Source organism: Primulina eburnea, chromosome 13 (genome assembly GCF_022965805.1).
Source record: "Primulina eburnea isolate SZY01 chromosome 13, ASM2296580v1, whole genome shotgun sequence".
NCBI classification, from domain to species: Eukaryota; Viridiplantae; Streptophyta; class Magnoliopsida; order Lamiales; family Gesneriaceae; genus Primulina; species Primulina eburnea.
In genome coordinates this window covers 5,125,541-5,146,835 of record NC_133113.1, presented here as the reverse complement: position 1 = coordinate 5,146,835, position 21,295 = coordinate 5,125,541, and the positions used below count along the sequence as shown (strand labels likewise).

At 33.9% G+C, this 21,295-nt stretch overlaps 2 protein-coding genes and 1 long non-coding RNA gene across 9 annotated transcripts; 2 read left to right on the top strand and 1 right to left on the bottom strand.

Annotated features, from left to right (window-relative positions):
• Positions 1-4,747: 4,747 nt before the first annotated feature.
• On the top strand, positions 4,748-8,227 carry LOC140809384 (prefoldin subunit 3-like). 2 transcript variants are annotated; one of them, XM_073166986.1, is made up of 5 exons: positions 4,748-5,510; positions 6,261-6,332; positions 7,324-7,443; positions 7,533-7,634; positions 7,933-8,227. In XM_073166986.1, exons 1-5 carry the CDS (start codon positions 5,442-5,444, stop codon positions 8,086-8,088), a joined length of 519 nt encoding a protein of 172 aa, XP_073023087.1. In that variant the 5' UTR covers positions 4,748-5,441; the 3' UTR covers positions 8,089-8,227. The 2 variants fall into 2 exon arrangements, with proteins under 2 accessions (XP_073023087.1, XP_073023088.1); XM_073166987.1 differs by having other exon boundaries at positions 7,533-7,706; positions 7,933-7,974.
• Positions 8,228-8,538: 311 nt separating this feature from the next.
• Positions 8,539-20,503, bottom strand: LOC140809382 (polynucleotide 5'-hydroxyl-kinase NOL9-like). Of its 6 annotated transcripts, none has more exons than XM_073166984.1 (10): positions 20,242-20,503; positions 19,957-19,994; positions 14,126-14,361; positions 13,364-13,461; positions 13,220-13,253; positions 10,409-10,578; positions 10,081-10,264; positions 9,331-9,508; positions 8,903-9,130; positions 8,539-8,728 (listed from the first exon to the last, which is right to left on the bottom strand). In XM_073166984.1, the coding sequence occupies exons 3-10, from the start codon at positions 14,308-14,310 to the stop codon at positions 8,681-8,683; spliced, it is 1,125 nt and encodes a 374-aa protein (XP_073023085.1). In that variant the 5' UTR covers positions 14,311-14,361; positions 19,957-19,994; positions 20,242-20,503; the 3' UTR covers positions 8,539-8,680. The 6 variants fall into 6 exon arrangements, with proteins under 6 accessions (XP_073023085.1, XP_073023086.1, XP_073023082.1 ...); XM_073166985.1 differs by having other exon boundaries at positions 14,126-14,355; XM_073166981.1 differs by lacking the exons at positions 19,957-19,994; positions 20,242-20,503 and adding an exon at positions 16,904-17,181.
• Positions 15,199-15,588, top strand: LOC140809386 (uncharacterized). The gene is made up of 2 exons (XR_012113107.1): positions 15,199-15,287; positions 15,497-15,588. It is a non-coding gene; the product is annotated as an uncharacterized lncRNA (long non-coding RNA).
• Positions 20,504-21,295: the final 792 nt, after the last annotated feature.

Below are 21,295 nucleotides of genomic sequence, written 5' to 3'. Positions count from 1 at the left end.
GATCACAAACTTTTTGAACCAATGGATTCCTAGGAGCAGGAAGTGGGTGGATATTCAGTTCAGTCTATATCTAAGATTCCCATTGAAACTGGTTCCAAAAGAACCCAACAGCCTGACTAGTCAGTTTTTCCTCCCTCCCCATCTATGAGAACCTTTGCTTTATCTAATGTTGACGAAGTTGTGCAATCCATTGCACAACAGAACATTGATGATGATGAGGACGATTTGCCGCTCAGCACACTTCTTGCCCCTTCACCAAATAAGAAAACTACTTAATTTTACCCCATTGAAGACGTCACATCATCTGAGGATATTCTGTTGTTAGAATCAGCAGAAACTGCTTTTGTTCGAGAGCTTGTTCAAGAGATAGTTGAAGTGGCAATGACTGAGCACAATGATCCAGTGTTAGCAAAACAAATCAATCAAACTGTAGAATAACTGGCTGATTCAGAAATCTTCCCAATTGATCAAGCATGGCCTTCTACCAGTCTAGCTCTTCATTTTGTGGGTCTATTTTCCAAAGAGATACCTTCAGTAGAATCATCTTCTCCCAATCTGGACCTAACTGATGGAACAACTTGGGATCAAATCAACTCTAGCCTCATTTCTATCTCCCCTCCTATCACAGCCCTTAAAAGGAGCAATCCAAATATAGAATAAGCCTTAAAAACGTTCAAATATAAGATGCTTAAAGATGTGTGAGAACTATCTGGAAGTATGATTGATATATTTAGTCGACTGAAATAGATCAAAAAGGCACGAACAGCAACGGCTACTTAGCTTGGTGGGAAAATCCAAGCCAACAACTTCCAGCTTTGCACCAAGATAGAAGACGTTTAGGAAAATTTTAATGGAAAAATTGATTGTGTTAGCTCTCAATTAGCTTCCATTATCACCTACTTGAAGCCACCATCTGGTATTGAGAAAAAAAAAAAAGAAGAAGCCAACTAGTTTTAGTCAGCCTAGATCATCTATTGAACCACAGAACAAATCTACCAGTCAGTTTAGAAGATAATCAGTACAAATTATATTAGTCAGTCAGTCAATTAGTTCAGTTGTACGTATTGTTAAAAATGAACAAATTCAGTATTTTGGCATTATATTGTTAAACATCAAAAGAGAGAAATTGTTAGAATATTTTAGTTTTGATGATTGGAACCACAATGAATTCTAGAGGTACAATGAACTCAGTAATCTAACTGATTAATAACCTAACTAATAAATCAGTACGAAGGATATCATGAGCTAAACTGATTATGGGTTGACTAATTTGATCCTCCAAATATCTATCATTTAGGATAAAATCTTTTCACTTTCTAGTAAATCAGTCCGATTAGTGATTAAGGATCAAAGTCAACTTTTAAACTTTTCGTTTTTCACCGATCAGTGATTAAGGCTCAGAGCTACAGTGTATGTTGATTATCGATAATACAATACACGGTCCTTACATTCAGTCAGAATTTTGAACATATCAGAAAGGACGGCGATATGGAAACAATGACATCCACGGTCATGAACAAATATATTTGGAATGGGTTACTGTTGACAATTGAAGGTATAAATAAATCAATTGTCTTGAATCAAGATATGGTTCTCACTCTCATTCATACAAAGTAAACCGATAATCTATCGATAATGATTTTAAAGCCCAACCGAAAGTCAGTTCACCCAGATAATTCATTATCATATTAGTTCAACGATCACTTTTGTGCTTAAAAGTTTTCAGTATTATTTATAATTGAAAGTAAGAAGTCTTACTTCTCAAATTCTTTAAATCAGAGTTTTACTGAGAGTTTCAGTCAAACATTGTTTAAGTCCTACTGAAGTAAGTGATTTCAAACTGCTTGTAATTACCAAAGTCTTTTAGTACAAGCCTTCCATGAAGAAGAATGAGTGACGTAAGAGTATTGAAATCTCCGAATATCCAGAAACAATTTCGCATTTAGTTTACTATTGCATTTTACTCAACAATCCTCAACCTTTCTTTTTTTGAGTCATTTGTTCAACTATTTTCAGCAAACCTACTTCCGCACAGGTCAATTGATTGATTTGCTGAAAACATTACTGACAAGAATCAAATTTCAGTGTTGCTAATCCAACCGAAATATTTTTGACTAAATTTATTCATCATCTCAAAATTTTAACTTCGATCCTAACAGGGGAAATATTTGAGAATTAGGAGTAAAATATCCAAGCTTCCTTTTTCAAGAAACACCAAGTGAGATATCCGATCGGTAAGATTTTCAATTTCTGCATAATTTTTTTATTGTTCACTTCATTTAAATTATTTCCAAATTGAATTCAAGCCAAATTCCTATGGGGGATTCATCACCTTCAAATAAAACTATTTCAAATGGATTTTTTGTTCCCTCAAGTTAAAGCTAATTTATTAACGTATTTGTCAACATCAATATTAGCTGTAATTAAGCATAAGATAAAGAGTTGTTGAAGGGGCCCCAAATTTGCAAATAACACTTGTGAGTTGTATCACCACTTTCAATCATTCCACATATTTTATCTATTAGTTTTTTTAGAATATGTTTATCAACAGAAATAGCGTGAAAATTTTGATTATATAAGTTAATACTTGTATAAATATAGATGAATTGCATAATATGCTTTTTATACGAATATATATCCATGCTCAAACTATATTTAGTTGATATTTAAATATTTATTTGTGTTGGATCAAGTTTACATGAATGAATTGTATTAAGATGAGTGATTTTCTGAAAAGTTATTGTGCACTAAGCTGCAAACGTTTCGTCATTTGATCCTTTTGGTTATCTGTACCATGAGGCACCAGATATTTAATGAGTAGTCTGTCTCGCCTGGGGATAGTGCCAGCAGCAAAGAAATATCAAGACTGATATCGAAAGTAATATAGAACAACACTAGCAGTGAGGCATGCTCCTCTCCGGACGCATGTGTCTAACAACCCGATCCATTGATACCAAAACATATGCAATCTCTCGTGTCACTCGTCGCCTAGTGTGAGGCTCTGCTATAATTTTTGGACTAGTTGTAAACTTTTTATTCTAACAATTTGTATTATAACATCTTAACAACATGGAAGTGGATCCCAACAATTTAAAAACCAACATAAAATAGACCGTTTAACCTCAAGTATTTAACCACCACCAAAATATGAATGGAACATTAGGAACATGATTTTGATTTATCTTAAATGGGCTAGCAAAATATTAATAAAACTATAGTCAAATACTTGTAATATATGGACATAACGATTTATCATAGAGATAAAATATGAGTAGTGTATGGTCTTATGTTTTGGTCATACACTATAAAATATTTAATTTTCATCATTATAAATAGTTATAGCGTCTAATAAAATCGTAAATCTTCAATCGTATAATTAATATCAAATCAATCTTACAACGTGATTTTGATTATTTGCAAGTTTGTGCAATTATTGTGATGCATATTGTTACGAGCAATACTCATGTGTATACCAAACGAGCAACTATGACGTGATGTTTATATTGTATACAATTCAAAAGATTAAAGTTGCATCGCTGCTAGAAAAACACAAACTATAATTTTGTTATGATAGCAGATGATCGGTCCTAGAAAAAATTTCCCAGTGTACTTTTTTAGTCCGAAAATTTCTATACAACAAAAAAAAATTGCAATTCAACAAGATTGTATATAATTTAAACTTGTATAACTGAACACACTTAATTGCTGGTGACATTTCAATAATTGATTAGGTTGGATGTTAATGTTAAGAACCTATAAAAAATGATAGCTTGTTAATCAAAAAAGTTAAGAAGAGATATATCTATCACTAGACCTGTCCATCACCTTACTCCACCTGACATTTGTCTAATCATCTTATCTAATTGAAGTGATTATTTTACCCAAGTGGGAACATCAATAATTTACCAGAAAATTACAAACCACATGGATATATATATATATATATATATATATATATATATATATATATATATATATATATATATATATATTTTTAATTCAAAGGGTACAAAAAAATGGTTGGAATTATTTTAGAGATGATAGATTTTAGTCTTTAGGTTAAATAATGTTAGATTTCATATGGTAAAGAATTTAATAGTGGAGTTTTAAAATTTTTTTTCTTATTTATTTTAAAAATCCGAATCATATTCATCAGACAATATTAATTATAAAATCGAAAACTGAACAACAGAATAAACGAGGAAAATTTTAAAATATTTACTCATTTTCTAAAACACTTATTTAACCAATATATAATAAGCACTAAACATAGATCATATTAATATTTTTTTTCTGATTTATTTAATAATAATTATTGAAAATTTCATTTTTTTTAAAAAAAAATTGTGAATTGGTTATTTATGTCTGTATTTTTATGGATTTAGTCATCTATGTACAATTATAGTCATTTTTTTACGTAGTGCTGATGTGAAAAAAAAATTGTGAATTGGTTATTTATGTCTGTATTTTTATGGATTTAGTCATCTATGTACAATTATAGTCATTTTTTTACGTAGTGCTGATGTGATATAACATATATGACGTTGATGTATCCGATATCAAGTAAGCACTTCCATAAATAATGATTAAAAATAAAAAAAAAATTAAAGATATAAGAATAAAGTTCTATTATGATAACATAATTGACCAAATCACATAGTCTCCTAAAAAAAATTAAACATGCAACCCTAATGTAAAGCCAGTATAAGAGAGCGAAAGGAGCCAGGCCCAATGAGCAGTTATTTTGGTTGTTTCTTTTATATTGTAAAGCATGGTTCTTGGAAGAGAAAATGTTATTTTCAGACTTATCTGGCCCATAGATGTCAAAAGCGCTTAATGCAGAGCGGAGCCAAGCGCGTGGCCTGCGCTTAATCGCGCTCCAAAGTGCATGGCTTCCATGAAGCTTGTGCTTCTGTGTGCATCGTAGATAAGTAGACCTTTCTAAAGAATTCTAGATAGAGAGGGTGATTATCCTCTATTTACAGGAATAAAGGACTTAGGAAACACTTACCTTCACGTTGTATTTTCCCTCGTCTTGCTTCGCCTCTGCCCTTTGCCCTTATTTTAATATTTGATTGGATGTAAGATGATTTTAATATTTGATGTTTCATGTATCACACTTAAAAAGAACTGAATTTATTTATTTTTTGAGAATATTTTATTTATTGACGCTTTATTTTTGTAAAACTTGCGCCTCACTTTGCGCTTAAAGCCCCAGGACACTCGATCACTTTAATGCGCCTTGCCCTTTTAATTACTATGGTTTGGCCATGCTTGCAGTATTCAAGTATTAGCTTTCTTGAGAAGTTTAGAAAGTTAGGAGGAATCTCTTACCAATTTTTATCATAGTGATTGCTATTTCCTCTGAAATTTTTCTTATCCATGTCATGTTATCATCGCTTTTTCCTTCCAACTTTCCAAATTTCCTTTTCTTTCTATAAATGTTTGGCAGGCTTCAGCAATATAGAGTGGTGGAAATGAAGCTTCTTGCACAGCAGAGGGATCTTCAGGTTTGCCTGTTTCTATGCAAATTCTCAAGTCCTCTTAATTTTTCCTTGCTGCAAGTGCTGAAGTTTGTCTGGTTCCAAAGTTGCAAGCAAAAGTGAAATGAGTGGCATTTCTCAAGTGCTGCGTGTTCTCATTTTTAGTGTGTATTTAATATATTCCTATATAGTTGTTTGAGAGCTTATATGATACATTAAAGTGTTGCATAGTTTTTTTTAAAATAAGACCTTCCAAAGTTCCAACACAAGATGAGAAGAGGTAAAAGCTCTTAGATAAAGCTGAGGGATCCCGACTTATATTTAAGATCTCATCCTCCCTTTTCTAGTTTCTACAGCATTAGTTTCAGTGCTACCATAAATGCATCATATCAGCTCTTAGAGCATATTTTTTTCCTAATAAATTGATAGCTTACTGCATAAACATGTTTCAACACCAGAAGCTTAAAAAATTTGTAAACTCATTGTACTTATAAGATTCTTGGCATAAGCTAGTCAAACACTTTCATGCGATGCTTCACATTTCAAATATTTTCCTTAGCATCTGTGCGTTCTTTTTCTTACTTCTCTTTAGTTCTTGTACATGGTGATACAATTACCATAGTAAGAAAGTCAACCATATTGTATGCAGTTGACTTTTGATATGTTAATGTTTAGAAACTCAAATCCGTAATTTCCACAATCTGCCAAATAATGGTTTTTTTGACGGCTCCTAACATCTAGGTGTTTTCTGAAATTTGAATTTCTTTATCACTATAGGCGAAAATTCCGGACATTGAGAAATGCTTAGACGCTGTTGCAACTTTGCAAGCTAATAAGGACACCGGTCAGGTTTGTTCTTAAACTGAGATTGTTTTTTGGTTTTTTTTCTTTTTGGACCTTTGATGTGTAATTTAATTAGAATATTAATGCAGAAAGATTGAATTTATAATTTTTGGAAAAATATGCACTCTTTAAAATGAAAAATGATCTCTTTTGTTAGTCTATTGGTGATTCATGCTTATATAACTAAAATTTATTTAGTTTAAAATAGACTTGGCAATATGTGTTGCACTCTTTCCTTGGAAACTGTTCCAAGACCTCATGGAGAAAAAAAAAACAGAAATTTTACCGATACATGCATTTGGTATGACTTGAGCCTGATACTTACGTTCTGGAAATCCAATTGATGTATCATTGTGCTGATTGGTTTGTCACTCCTTGATTCTTGAGAATTTGGGGAAGTTTTTTTTCACTTTGCGCTGTCGTTTCTTGTTTGTATGGGAGAGATACTTGGTCTGAAAATTAATAGACAATTTAAATTTCAGGTGCTTCAATTGCAAATAGATTCTTCCTCTCGTGCATATCGTTTACCATCAAGTTTGTCTGTTTAACTATTTGGATTCTCCTTTGAATTTGTTGGTTTAGAATCAATTAATCCATATTTGGCCTTCTTAGGGTATGCAGGAAGATTTTAGTTTACTCAACCGAATACTTTATTTCAATTATATCGGTCACAAAGCTCATCACACATATACCTATGAAAATATTATATGATTTGAGACCATTTCGGGCTGTTGCTCGAGTTTATCTCTAGTGGACAAACTTACTGGAGATTACAGCTAAAATGCTTCAAGCCAGTTTTTCTTGTCCCGGTCTCCTAGGGTTTGATATGATTTAAATTAATTTTTTCTGCATGTAATGCAAAACTTTTGGTGTTCAAATCAACCTATCTATTTTGGAAAAAAAAAAAAATCAACCAATATGCTCCACTTTCATTTTTTGATCATGATTGTGTATTTGAGCTGCCCATGTTCAGTGCCTTGCTCTTTGTTGATTGTAGGAAATTATTGCTGATTTTGAAATCTCTGAAGGCATCTATTCCCGAGCTCGTGTTGAAAATACAGATTCTGTTTGTCTATGGCTCGGAGCGAATGTCATGTTGGAATATTCACGTGAAGAGGTACTAAACATCTGAAGAGGCCGCCTTTTACTTTTTGTTTTCCTGCAATACAACGACTATATAAGAGTTCTTTAAACTTCATCGTGCAGGCGGCTACCCGGCTTCAAAAAAATTTGGAGAATGCCAAAGCAAGTTTAGAAGTTCTTGTTGCTGATCTACTATTCCTAAGGGATCAAGTGACTATTACTCAGGTGATGCATGGGTATCATCATTTTGAGATCTTTTTGCTTAGGTGAACTACAAATTCAAAGGATGAAATAATGGTGACTTGGTAATGCATAGAAATCCATGTTGTCCTTTTTTGCAATTCTAACGGACGTATTTGTCTACATGTTCCATCATAAATTAGGGGAATACCTTGAATTTTGAAAGGTTTTTTTCCCAAAAGATACAAAATGAGTTGTGAATGTGTAATCAATCACTCTAAACCACATCGTGCGTCACATTTTTTCTGCTCTATGTGTTTCTTGAGCTAGTACCGTTTTCCAGGTTACTATCGCTCGTGTGTATAACTGGGATGTGCACCAACGTCCATGTCAGAGCCATAAAACTCAGTATAGTTGGTGGGGCTACTTTACCTCTCCCGGGTTTTGTGTGCTCCAGCTCCGTCTTTCATTGTTTCGGGCCATGTATCTTATTTATTAAGCATATCAAGATCCGTCCTATCTACCATGGTGTATTTATTAACCTACAGAGGTGTATTCTAGCTAGGAAAACTATCTACCAAGGCCGGTTCTATGCCCACAAATGATTGAGTTTCTTAGTCATTCCCATTTTTATCTAGTGAATTTAAACATGTTTTCGAGTTGTACGATTGATATTGGTGTATTGTGATTTGTTTGCGTGTGTTTATTCTAGTTTCAGAGCTAGATGGCTTGCGACTAGCCACATGATTGTCCATAATTCAGCATAGTGGCCCATTTTTTTCTTTGGAAAAAGCCGATCTCCCTTGTTTACTGTCCCCTTCCTCAGTATTAGAGTTCTTTACTGGGATGGGGAAAAAGGAAGAATTTCGCTTAAAGACGTACTGATGTATTAAAATTAGCATAAATTCGAGTGTTTTAACTAATCTCCTAACTATATTCTCACAACCTATAACCATAAAAGATCACATGGATATAGTTGTTCAAACGAAATTCGTAAATATCAGCGAAATAAGAAACTAAAAATTCTAATATGTTGAAGCTATATAAAGTGTACTCATTAAATAAAGCGAAATCTTTGAAATAAGGATCTTCTAGCTGATAACATTGCGAGACATGTACGGGGAAATATAGCCTGGAACCTGAGGGAAGAAATGAAAACTCGGTTACTTCAATCCATTATGGCTAGGAATAAAAATCAACTTGGAAACAAACTTTCATGTGATTCAAAGACCTATGATCTCGAATTTTCGGGCCATTCTTGTCAAAATTTATGTAAAACAATCATTTTGAAAAGAAACTGTGAAAACGGGCACCTTCAAAAAACATGTAGGAATCTGAAAGAACCCCTGAAGAAAGAGATCGACGTCGTCCAGAGTCTGCTGTGGAACAGGGGTAATAATATACAGCATACCCTTCGATGGGTCGACGGCTCTAACAAGTCCGAGACCAACACATTGAGGTAATTGTTCGGTAACATCGGAACTAATCGCTAGACCAACAATAGTAGCATTCAAGCTATAGAAAACTTCTGTCTCAGGGACCTAAAAGAAGACAAATGTTCCTTTTATGATAAGAATGTTAACAATACAATACATGGTGTACATAAATATACACTAAAGTAAAACATTCAAATACGTTTCTTCGCACAAAAATAAATAAATTGTCTGGCATAATTCAATTTTAAGAGTCATTCTAAACTAAAAGGAACCATCAATGCTAATGGCCACATGGACAGCCATACCTGACAATGAAGATGTTTTATCTTTACACTTGAAATATGAAATTCACAAGGAGGGAGAGCAACTAGTGCAAGACCAAGTTTCTTTCTCGTGAGATTTCTCTCATTGGGAAAGCATTGCCTGAAGTATTCCATTACCCGCAAATCTCGAAGACCAGAAGCATTCCTTTGTACCAGCACCCTGGTGAGGTATTGTCAAGTACACAAGGCAGAATCAACAACTTTTGAAGATTGACTGATTAAATTCATGTTGTCAGTCATGATGAAACGTTACATGGAGATCTTTGGGAGAGGAATACATCCAGTCGACAGATTAGACAAAAGAACATAAAAGCTATGGATCTTAAAAATGGATCAAATCAGATAACATGACAATTGATAAGGCAAAATTAGGAAATCATTTCAACTCCCTTCTCAATCTGTTTCTTAGTATGATTTGTTCTCAACCCGTTTAATATTCCTAAGCATAAAGAAGTTGACCTTGTGATTGTTAAACACTAAAGAAGAATAATTAAATTTACAATCCCAAATCATTTCTTATTACTGACCACACCACAGGGGAATAAGGGTCAATAATTTCATCCTATTTTTATGTTGAATCCATTTATAAGTTCATTGTACTCCCATGTAATATAATTCATGCCAATCAATAATTGACAGATTTTTTCAAATAGAATCGAATGATCAAAATTTAATGCAATTTTGATTCATAAAACAAGTGCTTAACATGAAGATCAGAATATTAGTTCATACGATCTATGTAAAAGATCATGGAGAGCAGCATTTATCTCAATGACATGATTAGTATCCATAACCCCCTCACTCGTCCAAAATGCGCCAGCTGGTAAATTCTTCGCTACACGTGAAATCTTAATCTTGACAACATGGGTAGGAGACATATATTTTATCATGTCCACCAATATTTCATAACCTATACCTGCACATAAAACAAAAGAGATAGCATGTAATGAGCTATAGTAGAAGTAAAGATTATATTACTCCTTAGGCACAAAATAAACTTGTAACATTAAAATTACTTGTGTTATAACAATAAGAAAGAAAAGAACGATGAATTACAAACCTTTGACCCAGCCAGGGGTATTTATTACAAGCGGAAAACCAGCATCACCCAGACAGTTAGTGTTGTCATTCATATGGTATTCTTTCAGGTAGTGATCAAACAGATTAAATATATAAGAGAGATACAATTCTGGGTCCCTTTTCGAGGAGATGTCACCAAAGAAAAAGCATCTGAAACGAGATGTCAAAAGTCATAGTGAATTACAGTTTAATACAATAGATTTGACTAGAAAAACATATATAAACAGCAAAAAAATTGCAATACTTACAGAACCCAATTAATAACCGGTGAACTATAGTATATAACTTTGGTTGAGAATTGAGAGAAGAGTCAATAAATTTTGGAACGGGCTTGGCAAATGAACTGCCATGAGCGAGAAAACATTGTTGAGCCAAATATTTGAAATTAATCGATGCGCAGAACATATCAAATACTGAGCACCGTTAATTGGGGCATGTGAGTTGGCCACACGGACACGCAGACATACAAATCGACTAGTGATATAACTACCGAAGTTCACCCAGTCAATTACGAACTCTGGGACATACTTTTTTTATAATATTTCAGATTTTGTGATTTCAAAAATCAATTTTTTTCCCTATTATTATTTTATTACTTATTTATTGTTGAAGATTAATAGCGGAAAAAGAAAAACAACCGGAGTTGGAATTTAAGCCAAAGTCTAATGATATTGTTTGGGAATATGGGGTGTTCTATAATAAAGAGAAAAGGGATTGAATCACATGCAAGTTGTGTAAGAGGCTTATTAAAGGAGGAGTTTATAGGATGAAGCATCATATTGCGGGAATTATAGGACAAGTTGAAGCATGTCTTAAAGCATCTGATGAGCACAAAATAAGAGTGAGAGACTATCTTGAAAATAGCGAGAATAAAAGGCGTCAAAAGGTGGAAGAACTAAAAGAAGAAAGGGCGGAGGTAAACATATGTTGATGAAGAGGATGGTGATTGTCAAGTGGTGGGAGATAATTCAAAAAAAAGCCAAAGAACCTCGGGCCTATTGATAAGTGGACATCCGCAATCGATCCAACAAAGGCAAGACAACAAAACATAAATAATGCCTTGAAGTTAAAGTTTATGTGCATGAGTATGTTGCTAGATGGATATACGAAACGAGGATTCCTTTTCATTCAATTGACAATCAAAGTTTTAGACAACTTGTAGAGGCGATTGGCCAATTCGGTCCGGGCTACAAACCTCCAAGTCAATATCTTTTAAGAGAGCCACTTTTGAAGCAAGAAGTTTTGAGGACCAAATTTTCTCTAAAAAAACATGAAGAAGAGTGGATGAAAAATGGATGTTCAATAATGACCGATGCATGGACCGATCGCAAGAGGAGAAGCATTATGAATATACGTGTTAATTGCAAGCTAGGCACTTCATTCCTTGGTTCTATTGAAGAATCCATGGAGGCACACACCGGGGTTTATATATTTGAGTTTGTTGAAAAATATATCATTGAGATTGGCCCGCAACATGTTCAAGTAGTGACGGACAATGCCACAAACAAAATATGGCGGCGACGGATTTATTGAAGGTTATACAACCTCAAATTTTTTGGACCTCTTATGCGACTCATACAATCAACTTCATGCTTGAAGCAATTGCAAAACTACTCAAGTTCAGCGGAGTACTTGAGAAAGCAAAGGCCTTGACTATATTCATTTATGCACATCATAGAACTTTGGCTATTATGAGGAAATATACCAAGAAGAGTGATATTGTGAGGCCCGGGGTGACTAGATTTGCTACTTCATTTTTGACTTTGGAAAGTCTCAAAGACAAGAAAGATCAATTGTGACTCATGTTTACATCCGATGAATGGAGCAAAACAAATTTAAAGAGTAGTGTGAAGGGGAAAGCGGCGGAAACGACGGTAACAAGTATATCTTTTTGGAATGGTGTTTCTTTGGCTTTGAATGTTTTCACCCATTTAGTTAAAGTTTTACGTCTTGTTGACGGTGATAAGAAGCCCTCAATGGCATTCTTATTGGGTGCTCTTAAACAAGCCAAAGAAGACATTAAAAAGTCTTTCAAAAAAAAGGAAAATGTCATCCCTATTTTGAAGATTATTGATGAGAAGTCTAAGGGTAGACTTAATAGTCCTTTGCATTATGCCGCTTACTTATTGAATCCGTTTTTTTACTTCAAAGAATCAAGCATATCAAATGACACCAATGTCATGAATGAGTTTTTGAATTGTGTTGAGATAATTGTGGCATTGCATGATTATCTATGATTATCTATAAAAAAATTACTTAAAAAATTGCCTAGGCGGCCGAGGCGGTAGGCGGTCACCGACCGCCCCGTCACCGCCTCCCGCCATTTACAACTTTGACCATATCTTTCAATTTATTATGCTCGTATTATATATTATTCATTATATCAACTTACTAGTCGTTGTAAAACCACAGCAAGGATAAACAATGGTAAGCACATTGAGCATTGAGAGTGAATAATTGAAAGATGTAATATAATACATTTTTGGACAAAAACAAAGAATACTGTTAAATTTTCACAACAAATAAGCCAAAAACACAATAGCCGCATGAATAAGAGCCCAAATTTGGCTCTTTATTCTACCTTGATGTTTTTTCTGAAGCATTTTTCCTAGAGACTTTCATGCAAGCAAAAAGTAGTTTTTAAAACATAAATCAATTGAACAAAGACATTCAAATAGAAACATGTACCATATAATCAATTCATCATCACCTTTGTGACAATACGTGTTCACTAAATAAAAAGTTGGACAACACTAACACAAAATAATCTAGTGAATTAGAGATGCAATACCGTTCAGGAATTTTCAAGCATGGACGTATCAGATCTAAACAAGAAAAAAAAAAGAATATAGAACCGATCAGCATATTAACCACACAATATCAAAATAAAAATAACCACCAACAAACAATGGTGGAAGCAATCAAGAGATTGTACCTGGAGTTATTTCGTCGATCATAGTAAGTGACAGGAGACCAGGAGGAGTAAATACTGTCTGACCAACATCAGTATCAAGATAAGCCACTTTCTTGTGCCTGCAAAAGAAGAACTCAATAGTCTCAACTTCTGCTGATGGTGAATCAAAAAAATGTGCTCTTCTTTCAACAATTGTTTATGAACATGCATCTAAGTCTAATGCCATGCATGAAGTTTGAAAAAAACATATAGTTTCAAGAGCTTTCCTCTTAACTTTTGTTTCATGTTTGAATAAGATTCTCTGTCTCGTTGAGCCTATATAACATAACTATATAATTTCCTTAGAAAAGGATTCATGGATCAAAAAATCAATTCATTACTTTAGATTAATTAATTTATTCTATGTAGGTACGCCTAATAGGTTCAGCTTATTCTCTCAATGTGAGTCCTCGCTTATAACTAACTTCGCTCCAAACTCTTTCTCCCTTCTACCCTTTCATAAAACATACACAAAAATGGATGAGATAACCATGCCCGGCACAATAAAGTCGGGCCGCAAGAGGTGTCCCTCCAAAAGTTATCAGGTTTCAAACCTTTCAGACAAAGCAGCATGTACAAATTATCAAAGACCAATAATCTTCTAACCATATAACATCTATCATACTCATGTAAAGAAAATGTTGCAACCTCTTCATACAAAACCGTCCATAAACTCGCCATATTCCCCACCAAAACAGAAACAGCGCTCATAAAAAGTTATCATTAACAAGGTAAAAAACGTACCTTTGCAGTAAAACATTGACGAGATTGAGAGAGAAAGTTGTTTTCCCGCAATTATTAGGACCGCAGACAATAGCAATTGGAGGGATTGAAGAAACAGAATTGTTCACTATCGATTCGGTAGCATCAGACCATTCTTGTGGTATAATTATACTGGATGGAGTCTCAACCTCTTGAGCTACCTCCATCTTAGGCTGCTTCACGATTTCTTTCACCTCTCTCACTTTAAGCCTCTGTTCCTAGAGCAATAGGGTCTCATTTTGTGATACATATATGCACACTAGCTATCTATTCGATACACACGCGTTGCGGGTGTTATAAAAAGGCATAAACAAACAATAATGGTGGCTACAATATTAGCATGTGGACAACTAATGACCCAAAACATGCATGAATTAAACCGCCCGGGTGTACTCTAAACAACAAAAACAACCCAGATTATGAAACTTTCAATGAAATAAACGAGGGCCGAGGATTATACCTTTTTAGGCCTGGGCATTGATCAAAAACCACCTACGAACGTCACTTGATGACTTTTGCTATAAAAAAATCAGTGCTCAGACTCGATGCTTCCGCGATCCTTCATAAAATGTTACCAACTTCCTACCAATATGTGTCGAAGAGGAAAATGCTTCTGTTTTTCTTTGCATATGTGTGCAGGTATGGGTTATTTTCAAAAGACACCATTTAGTTATTTCATGAGAATATGCTTCCTATCTAATATGCTTCCTACCTAATATGTGTGCATGTATTGGTTGTTTTATCAACTTCCTACCAATATGTGTCGAAGAGGAAAATGCTTCCGCTTTGCTTTGCATATGTGTGCAGGTATGTGTTGTTTTCGGCATTGTTAATCAAATAATTTCACTAAGCTTTGAACAACTGAAATGTCATTGAATTTATTTGCTTTTCAACAAAATTATAAGAATGAAAATTTGGTTAGTTTTGGTCAAGTTATTGGTAACTTCTCAAAGCGTGTAAACTGAAAATTTATGAGATGTTATAGATTAAGCAATTAGGCAAAAGTTTGATATTGTTAAGGTATTCGAATGAATTTATGATATTATTGTGGATGTATCTCACTTATAAAATCTTGATGTGAGGATCGTGGAGACGGGCTATCTTGGTGAATTACTCCATTTTGTACTTGAATCATACTGCCCAGGTACGTGTTTTTTAGTTTATTTGATTTATATTTTCATTCCTTGGATGTATCATTGCCCACAACTCTTGGTTTATTGGTCTCCAAATATTGTGCTTCAGTTTCCTCTTATTTTATTTACTTGATAAAAAAGTCAGTGATTTACACTTTGAAATTCAGGCACATGTAAAATGCAGAATTCTGGTATTTTTTGTCAGCTATTTTTGGTGCAGTTTCTGGTTCTAGACCTCGAGCAGATGTTTATTGCATAGATGCACTTGCAATTCGTTTGGAAAAACACATACCTGGGCATAATGCTTCTTGGCCCCATACTCATTTTCTAAAAGTTACGAATATGTACTAGAGTCACTAAATAATTATCTTAAGGTTTCTTAAATAGTGTTTTATTGCATAGATGCAATTGCAATTCGTCTTGGAAAAACACATACCTGGGCAGAATGCTTCTTGGCCCCATACTTATTTTCTAAAAGTTACTAATATGTACTAGAGTCACTAAATCATTTTCTCAAGGCTTCTTAAATAGTGTTTTATTATAAATTTTACAGACAAATAAAACTGTATCTTGGTGTATGACACCATTTTGTGGATCTCTGGATACCATTTTCCTTAGATCATCACTACAACTCAACAAATTGATTTATTTATTCACATCATGTTTGCATATTGTCAAGCAATCTCATTATTACATTCTCCTTTATGTATTAATGATTTTACTTTTATATTTCTTTGTCAATACATATTTATTCACACAGTAACACATAAATTCATTGATGGAATGAGAATATATTTCTCTTGCAGATTTCTAAATATTGAAAAATGAAAGCCGCGAATTCGGGAGAACATATGTCAGAAAACAATGTTAATAACATGTTTTCTATCCAAAACTAGCCACCGAGGCACACGCAACGCATGTGTCATGAATATATTGAGCTAATATTAAACATTCATGATATTACAACAGCATGAGACCGAAACATTTTGTACGTGAATCATGAAAGGCAATGGAACCATGTAAGGTAACAAATTGAGTTTTGCAGATTTATTTAAGCTTCGGAATCCATTGCCTTCCATGATTCACGTACAAAATGTGTCGGTCTCATGTTGTTGTAATATCATGAATGTTTAATATATTAGCTCAATATATTCATGACACACGCAACGCGTGTGCCTCGGTGGCTAGTATAAATTATATGTGAGATGGAGAAAGTATTTAAATTTCAAGAATGATTAAAAATAAGATTTGTTCACTATCGATTCGGTAGCATCAGACCATTCTTGTGGTATAATTATACTAGATGGAGTCTCAACCTCTTGAGCTACCTCCATCTTAGGCTGCTTCACGATTTCTTTCACCTCTCTCACTTTAAGTCTCTGTTACTAGAGCAATAGGGTCTCATTTTATGATACATATATGCACACTAGCTATCTATTCGATACACACGCGTTGCGGGTGTTATAAAAAGGCATAAACAAACAATAATGGTGGATACAATATTAGCATGTGGACAACTAATGACCCAAAACATGCATGAATTAAACCGCCCGGGTGTACTCTAAACAACAAAAACAGCCCAGATTATGAAACTTTCAATGAAATAAACGAGGGCCGAGGATTATACCTTTTTAGGCCTGGGCATTGATCAAAAACCACCTACGAACGTCACTTGATGACTTTTGTTATAAAAAAATCAGTGCTCAGACTCGATGCTTCCGCGTTCCTTGCGCTAACTCCGCTGTTTTGGGGTCTTCTCTTCGTTTTGCCACTGCTCCGACATGGAGGAGGGCCGTCGACTTGTCTGGGATAGGCGGAGGAAGTTGTAGAATGTCCTACTTACTGAGATTTTCGTTCCCTGGCGACGGCAGACGTGGAGAACTCTCCTCTTATGGCCACCAAAATCTAAGCCCATGGAATCAAAATTCAAGCCTGTTTTTATTTTCTTCCTTAACAAAGCCCATTTACAATCATATCATATATTTTCCCTCTAAGATCCCAAAAAAAATTACAAATCTTATTTTTAATCATTCTTGAAATTTAAATAATTTCTCCATCTCACATATAATTTATACTAGCCACCGAGACACACGCGTTGCGTGTGTCATGAATATATTGAGCTAATATATTAAACATTCATGATATTACAACAACATGAGACCGACACATTTTGTACGTGAATCATGAAAGGCAATGGATTCCGAAGCTTAAATAAATCTGCAAAACTCAATTTGTTACCTTACATGGTTCCATTGCCTTTCATTATTCACGTACAAAATGTTTCGGTCTCATGCTGTTGTAATATCATGAATGTTTAATATATTAGCTCAATATATTCATGACACATGCGTTGCGTGTGCCTTGGTGGCTAGTTTTGGATAGAAAACATGTTATTAACATTGTTTTCTGACATATGTTCTCCCGAATTCGCGGCTTTCATTTTTCAATATTTAGAAATCTGCAAGAGAAATATATTCTCATTCCATCAATGAATTTATGTGTTACTGTGTGAATAAATATGTATTGACAAAGAAATATAAAAGTAAAATCATTAATACATAAAGGAGAATGTAATAATGAGATTGCTTGACAATATGCAAACATGATGTGAATAAATAAATCAATTTGTTGAGTTGTAGTGATGATCTAAGGAAAATGGTATCCAGAGATCCACAAAATGGTGTCATACACCAAGATACAGTTTTATTTGTCTGTAAAATTTATAATAAAACACTATTTAAGAAGCCTTGAGAAAATGATTTAGTGACTCTAGTACATATTAGTAACTTTTAGAAAATAAGTATGGGGCCAAGAAGCATTCTGCCCAGGTATGTGTTTTTCCAAGACGAATTGCAATTGCATCTATGCAATAAAACACTATTTAAGAAACCTTAAGATAATTATTTAGTGACTCTAGTACATATTCGTAACTTTTAGAAAATGAGTATGGGGCCAAGAAGCATTATGCCCAGGTATGTGTTTTTCCAAACGAATTGCAAGTGCATCTATGCAATAAACACCTGCTCGAGGTCTAGAACCAGAAACTGCACCAAAAATAGCTGACAAAAAATACCAGAATTCTGCATTTTACATGTGCCTGAATTTCAAAGTGTAAATCACTGACTTTTTTATCAAGTAAATAAAATAAGAGGAAACTGAAGCACAATATTTGGAGACCAATAAACCAAGAGTTGTGGGCAATGATACATCCAAGGAATGAAAATATAAATCAAATAAACTAAAAAACACGTACCTGGGCAGTATGATTCAAGTACAAAATGGAGTAATTCACCAAGATAGCCCGTCTCCACGATCCTCACATCAAGATTTTATCAGTGAGATACATCCACAATAATATCATAAATTCATTCGAATACCTTAACAATATCAAACTTTTGCCTAATTGCTTAATCTATAACATCTCATAAATTTTCAGTTTACACGCTTTGAGAAGTTACCAATAACTTGACCAAAACTAACCAAATTTTCATTCTTATAATTTTGTTGAAAAGCAAATAAATTCAATGACATTTCAGTTGTTCAAAGCTTAGTGAAATTATTTGATTAACAATGCCGAAAACAACACATACCTGCACACATATGCAAAGCAAAGCGGAAGCATTTTCCTCTTCGACACATATTGGTAGGAAGTTGATAAAACAACCAATACATGCACACATATTAGGTAGGAAGCATATTAGATAGGAAGCATATTCTCATGAAATAACTAAATGGTGTCTTTTGAAAATAACCCATACCTGCACACATATGCAAAGAAAAACGGAAGCATTTTCCTCTTCGACACATATTGGTAGGAAGTTGATAACATTTTATAAAGGAACAGATTTTAACTCGCTAAGTTTTGCAAGGTATAATAAATTTGCATTAAAGGTTCCATTTTATCCAAAACACGGTTCACAGAACTCCACGAAAATATTCACAGCATAGCCTTCTTTATTGTTCCCAAAACATACCAACAAAAAGAAGAGTATAAACAATACTTTTACCGTTTTCTTCCCCATAAATCACCTCTATGTTCACCATCTCAACACAAATATCAAAGTTCAACTCTCATTGCATAGCATTCAACAATATTATCACTCTTAATAAACATCAGTGGGAACACTAAAAAATCAATTACAGTTTGCTACAAAGCACAAATAAATAGTGTTTTCAAGCAGGTTCAATTGAATTTGAATTTGAAATAATCGAACGAAAGCAATGTTGAAACATGGTCAAAAGGTCAAGTTCAAATTCCATATGTAAATAAAAGTTGCAGTAACATGAAAAAGACACAATATGCTCTGTACCTCCTTCTACAGAGTAGGACTACATGTTTCAGCATAAACTCAAACCATATGCACAATTAAGCTTAGTTTCGAAACACAAATCCAACATTTACCCATATATCTTCAATGATTTAAGGTTTAAGGCCGATAAGACTAGTTAAATTGATCAAATTTAAATTATTTCATTGATTAATTCCGTCAATCATGAAGTAATGCTCCTGGTATTTTTAATTACAGCATCCGGCATGGTAATTTTATATTCTTTTCATAGAATAATCAACAAACTCCAAACATTATACTCTAACTAATATTCCATTATTGCAACTACTGTTTAAATTCCGAAGCTACATAAAGCCTGAACACTGATGAAGGAAGAATTTGATAAGTGAACCTGTTTGAACTGACGTTCTTCCTAATGTTGCAGTAAATCTGCAATTCACAATAAAAAAAAAAAACAGAATCAATAACATTTCAACCAATCATCTAGAAATTTAGTGCAATGAATTACAGAGCACGTAGTATCCAGAGGATCGCAAAGAAGGTTGATTAAAAGTATGTAAATTGATCGTATTTACAGCGAAGTAAACATCCAGAGGATCGCAAAGGAGGTTGCAATTTAAAAAGTAATCACACCAGAGTGAATGAAATACAAAAGTTGCAATTCAGTTCATCGAACCTGTAAGGACCCAGAAAATTAGTGAAGTAGATTGACAGAATTAAGCAACCGTAGGGTGTTGTGATCGATGAAGTGGTTTTGGAAGGGAAGAGGCGGAGGCGAGAAGACAATTTGAGATGATTTTGTGAAAGAAAGCTATGGACCCAGAAAATTAATGAAGCAGATTGACAGAATTAAGCAACCGTGAGGTGTTGCGATGAAGTGTTTTGGGGAGAGAAGAGGCGGAGGCGAGAAGATTTTGTGAAAGAAAGCTATTTAGGGTCTCGTTTGCCCCTTGGGAGGGAATAAATAATCTGATTGGATATTGAGAAAACGTGGAGATATTAAGTGAGGGAAATTTAGGTAAGAGTAAGTATCGTTGAGACCGTCTCACGGATCACAATCTGTGAGACGGGTCAACCCGACCCATATTCACATTAAAAAGTAATACTCTTAGTATAAAAGGTAGTACCTTTTCATGGATTATCCAAATAAAGATCGGTCTCACAAAATACGACCCGTGAGACCGTCTCACACAAGTTTTTGCCTTTAGGTAAATACAAAAACAGACCAAGACACCATTTAGTTACTCTAACATGTTAACTTTAATAAATAGTAAAAGATTTTCACACAGATTTGAAAATTGTTGGAAGTAGTAATGTATTTAATAAATATGAGTAGACTGGTAAAAGCGGGGACAAAGTCAGAAAAACAAAGTTGAGAGGACAAAAAAATTATTGAAAATTTTAGGGGGGCAAGAAAAATTTTAGAGAGTTTTTACACAATTTTTATAGAATGCGGGTGGGTGTCTCAAATGCTACAAGCACCAATTTGTATGAAAACTAAAACAATATGACTCATAATAATCAAACGACAATGAATTCTTAATTTGATTATTAGTTCTAATCTCCTAAGCTAATATGCACACATAAAAAGGAATTGAAATGAATAATAAGGTGAAATTGAAAGGTGAAATACGATAAACAATTCATATACATGATTAATGTATTTACAAAACCAAGAGAAATCAAAATAAACATAAAAAACTAAACAAAGTTGATAAGAAAATCCTGGA

Excerpts from the sequence above, each read along its gene's own strand:
- LOC140809384 (XM_073166986.1), top strand. The coding sequence starts at position 5,442 with ATGTTTGGCAGGCTTCAGCAATATAGAGTGGTGGAAATGAAGCTTCTT. Across the intron at positions 6,333-7,323 it reads CTAATAAGGACACCGGTCAG|GAAATTATTGCTGATTTTGA; the intron begins GTTTGTTCTTAA and ends TGTTGATTGTAG. Across the intron at positions 7,444-7,532 it reads TGGAATATTCACGTGAAGAG|GCGGCTACCCGGCTTCAAAA; the intron begins GTACTAAACATC and ends TTCATCGTGCAG.
- LOC140809382 (XM_073166981.1), bottom strand. Across the intron at positions 9,131-9,330 it reads TAAAACATCTTCATTGTCAG|GTCCCTGAGACAGAAGTTTT; the intron begins GTATGGCTGTCC and ends GTCTTCTTTTAG. Across the intron at positions 8,729-8,902 it reads TTCCTACATGTTTTTTGAAG|GTTCCAGGCTATATTTCCCC; the intron begins GTGCCCGTTTTC and ends TTCTTCCCTCAG.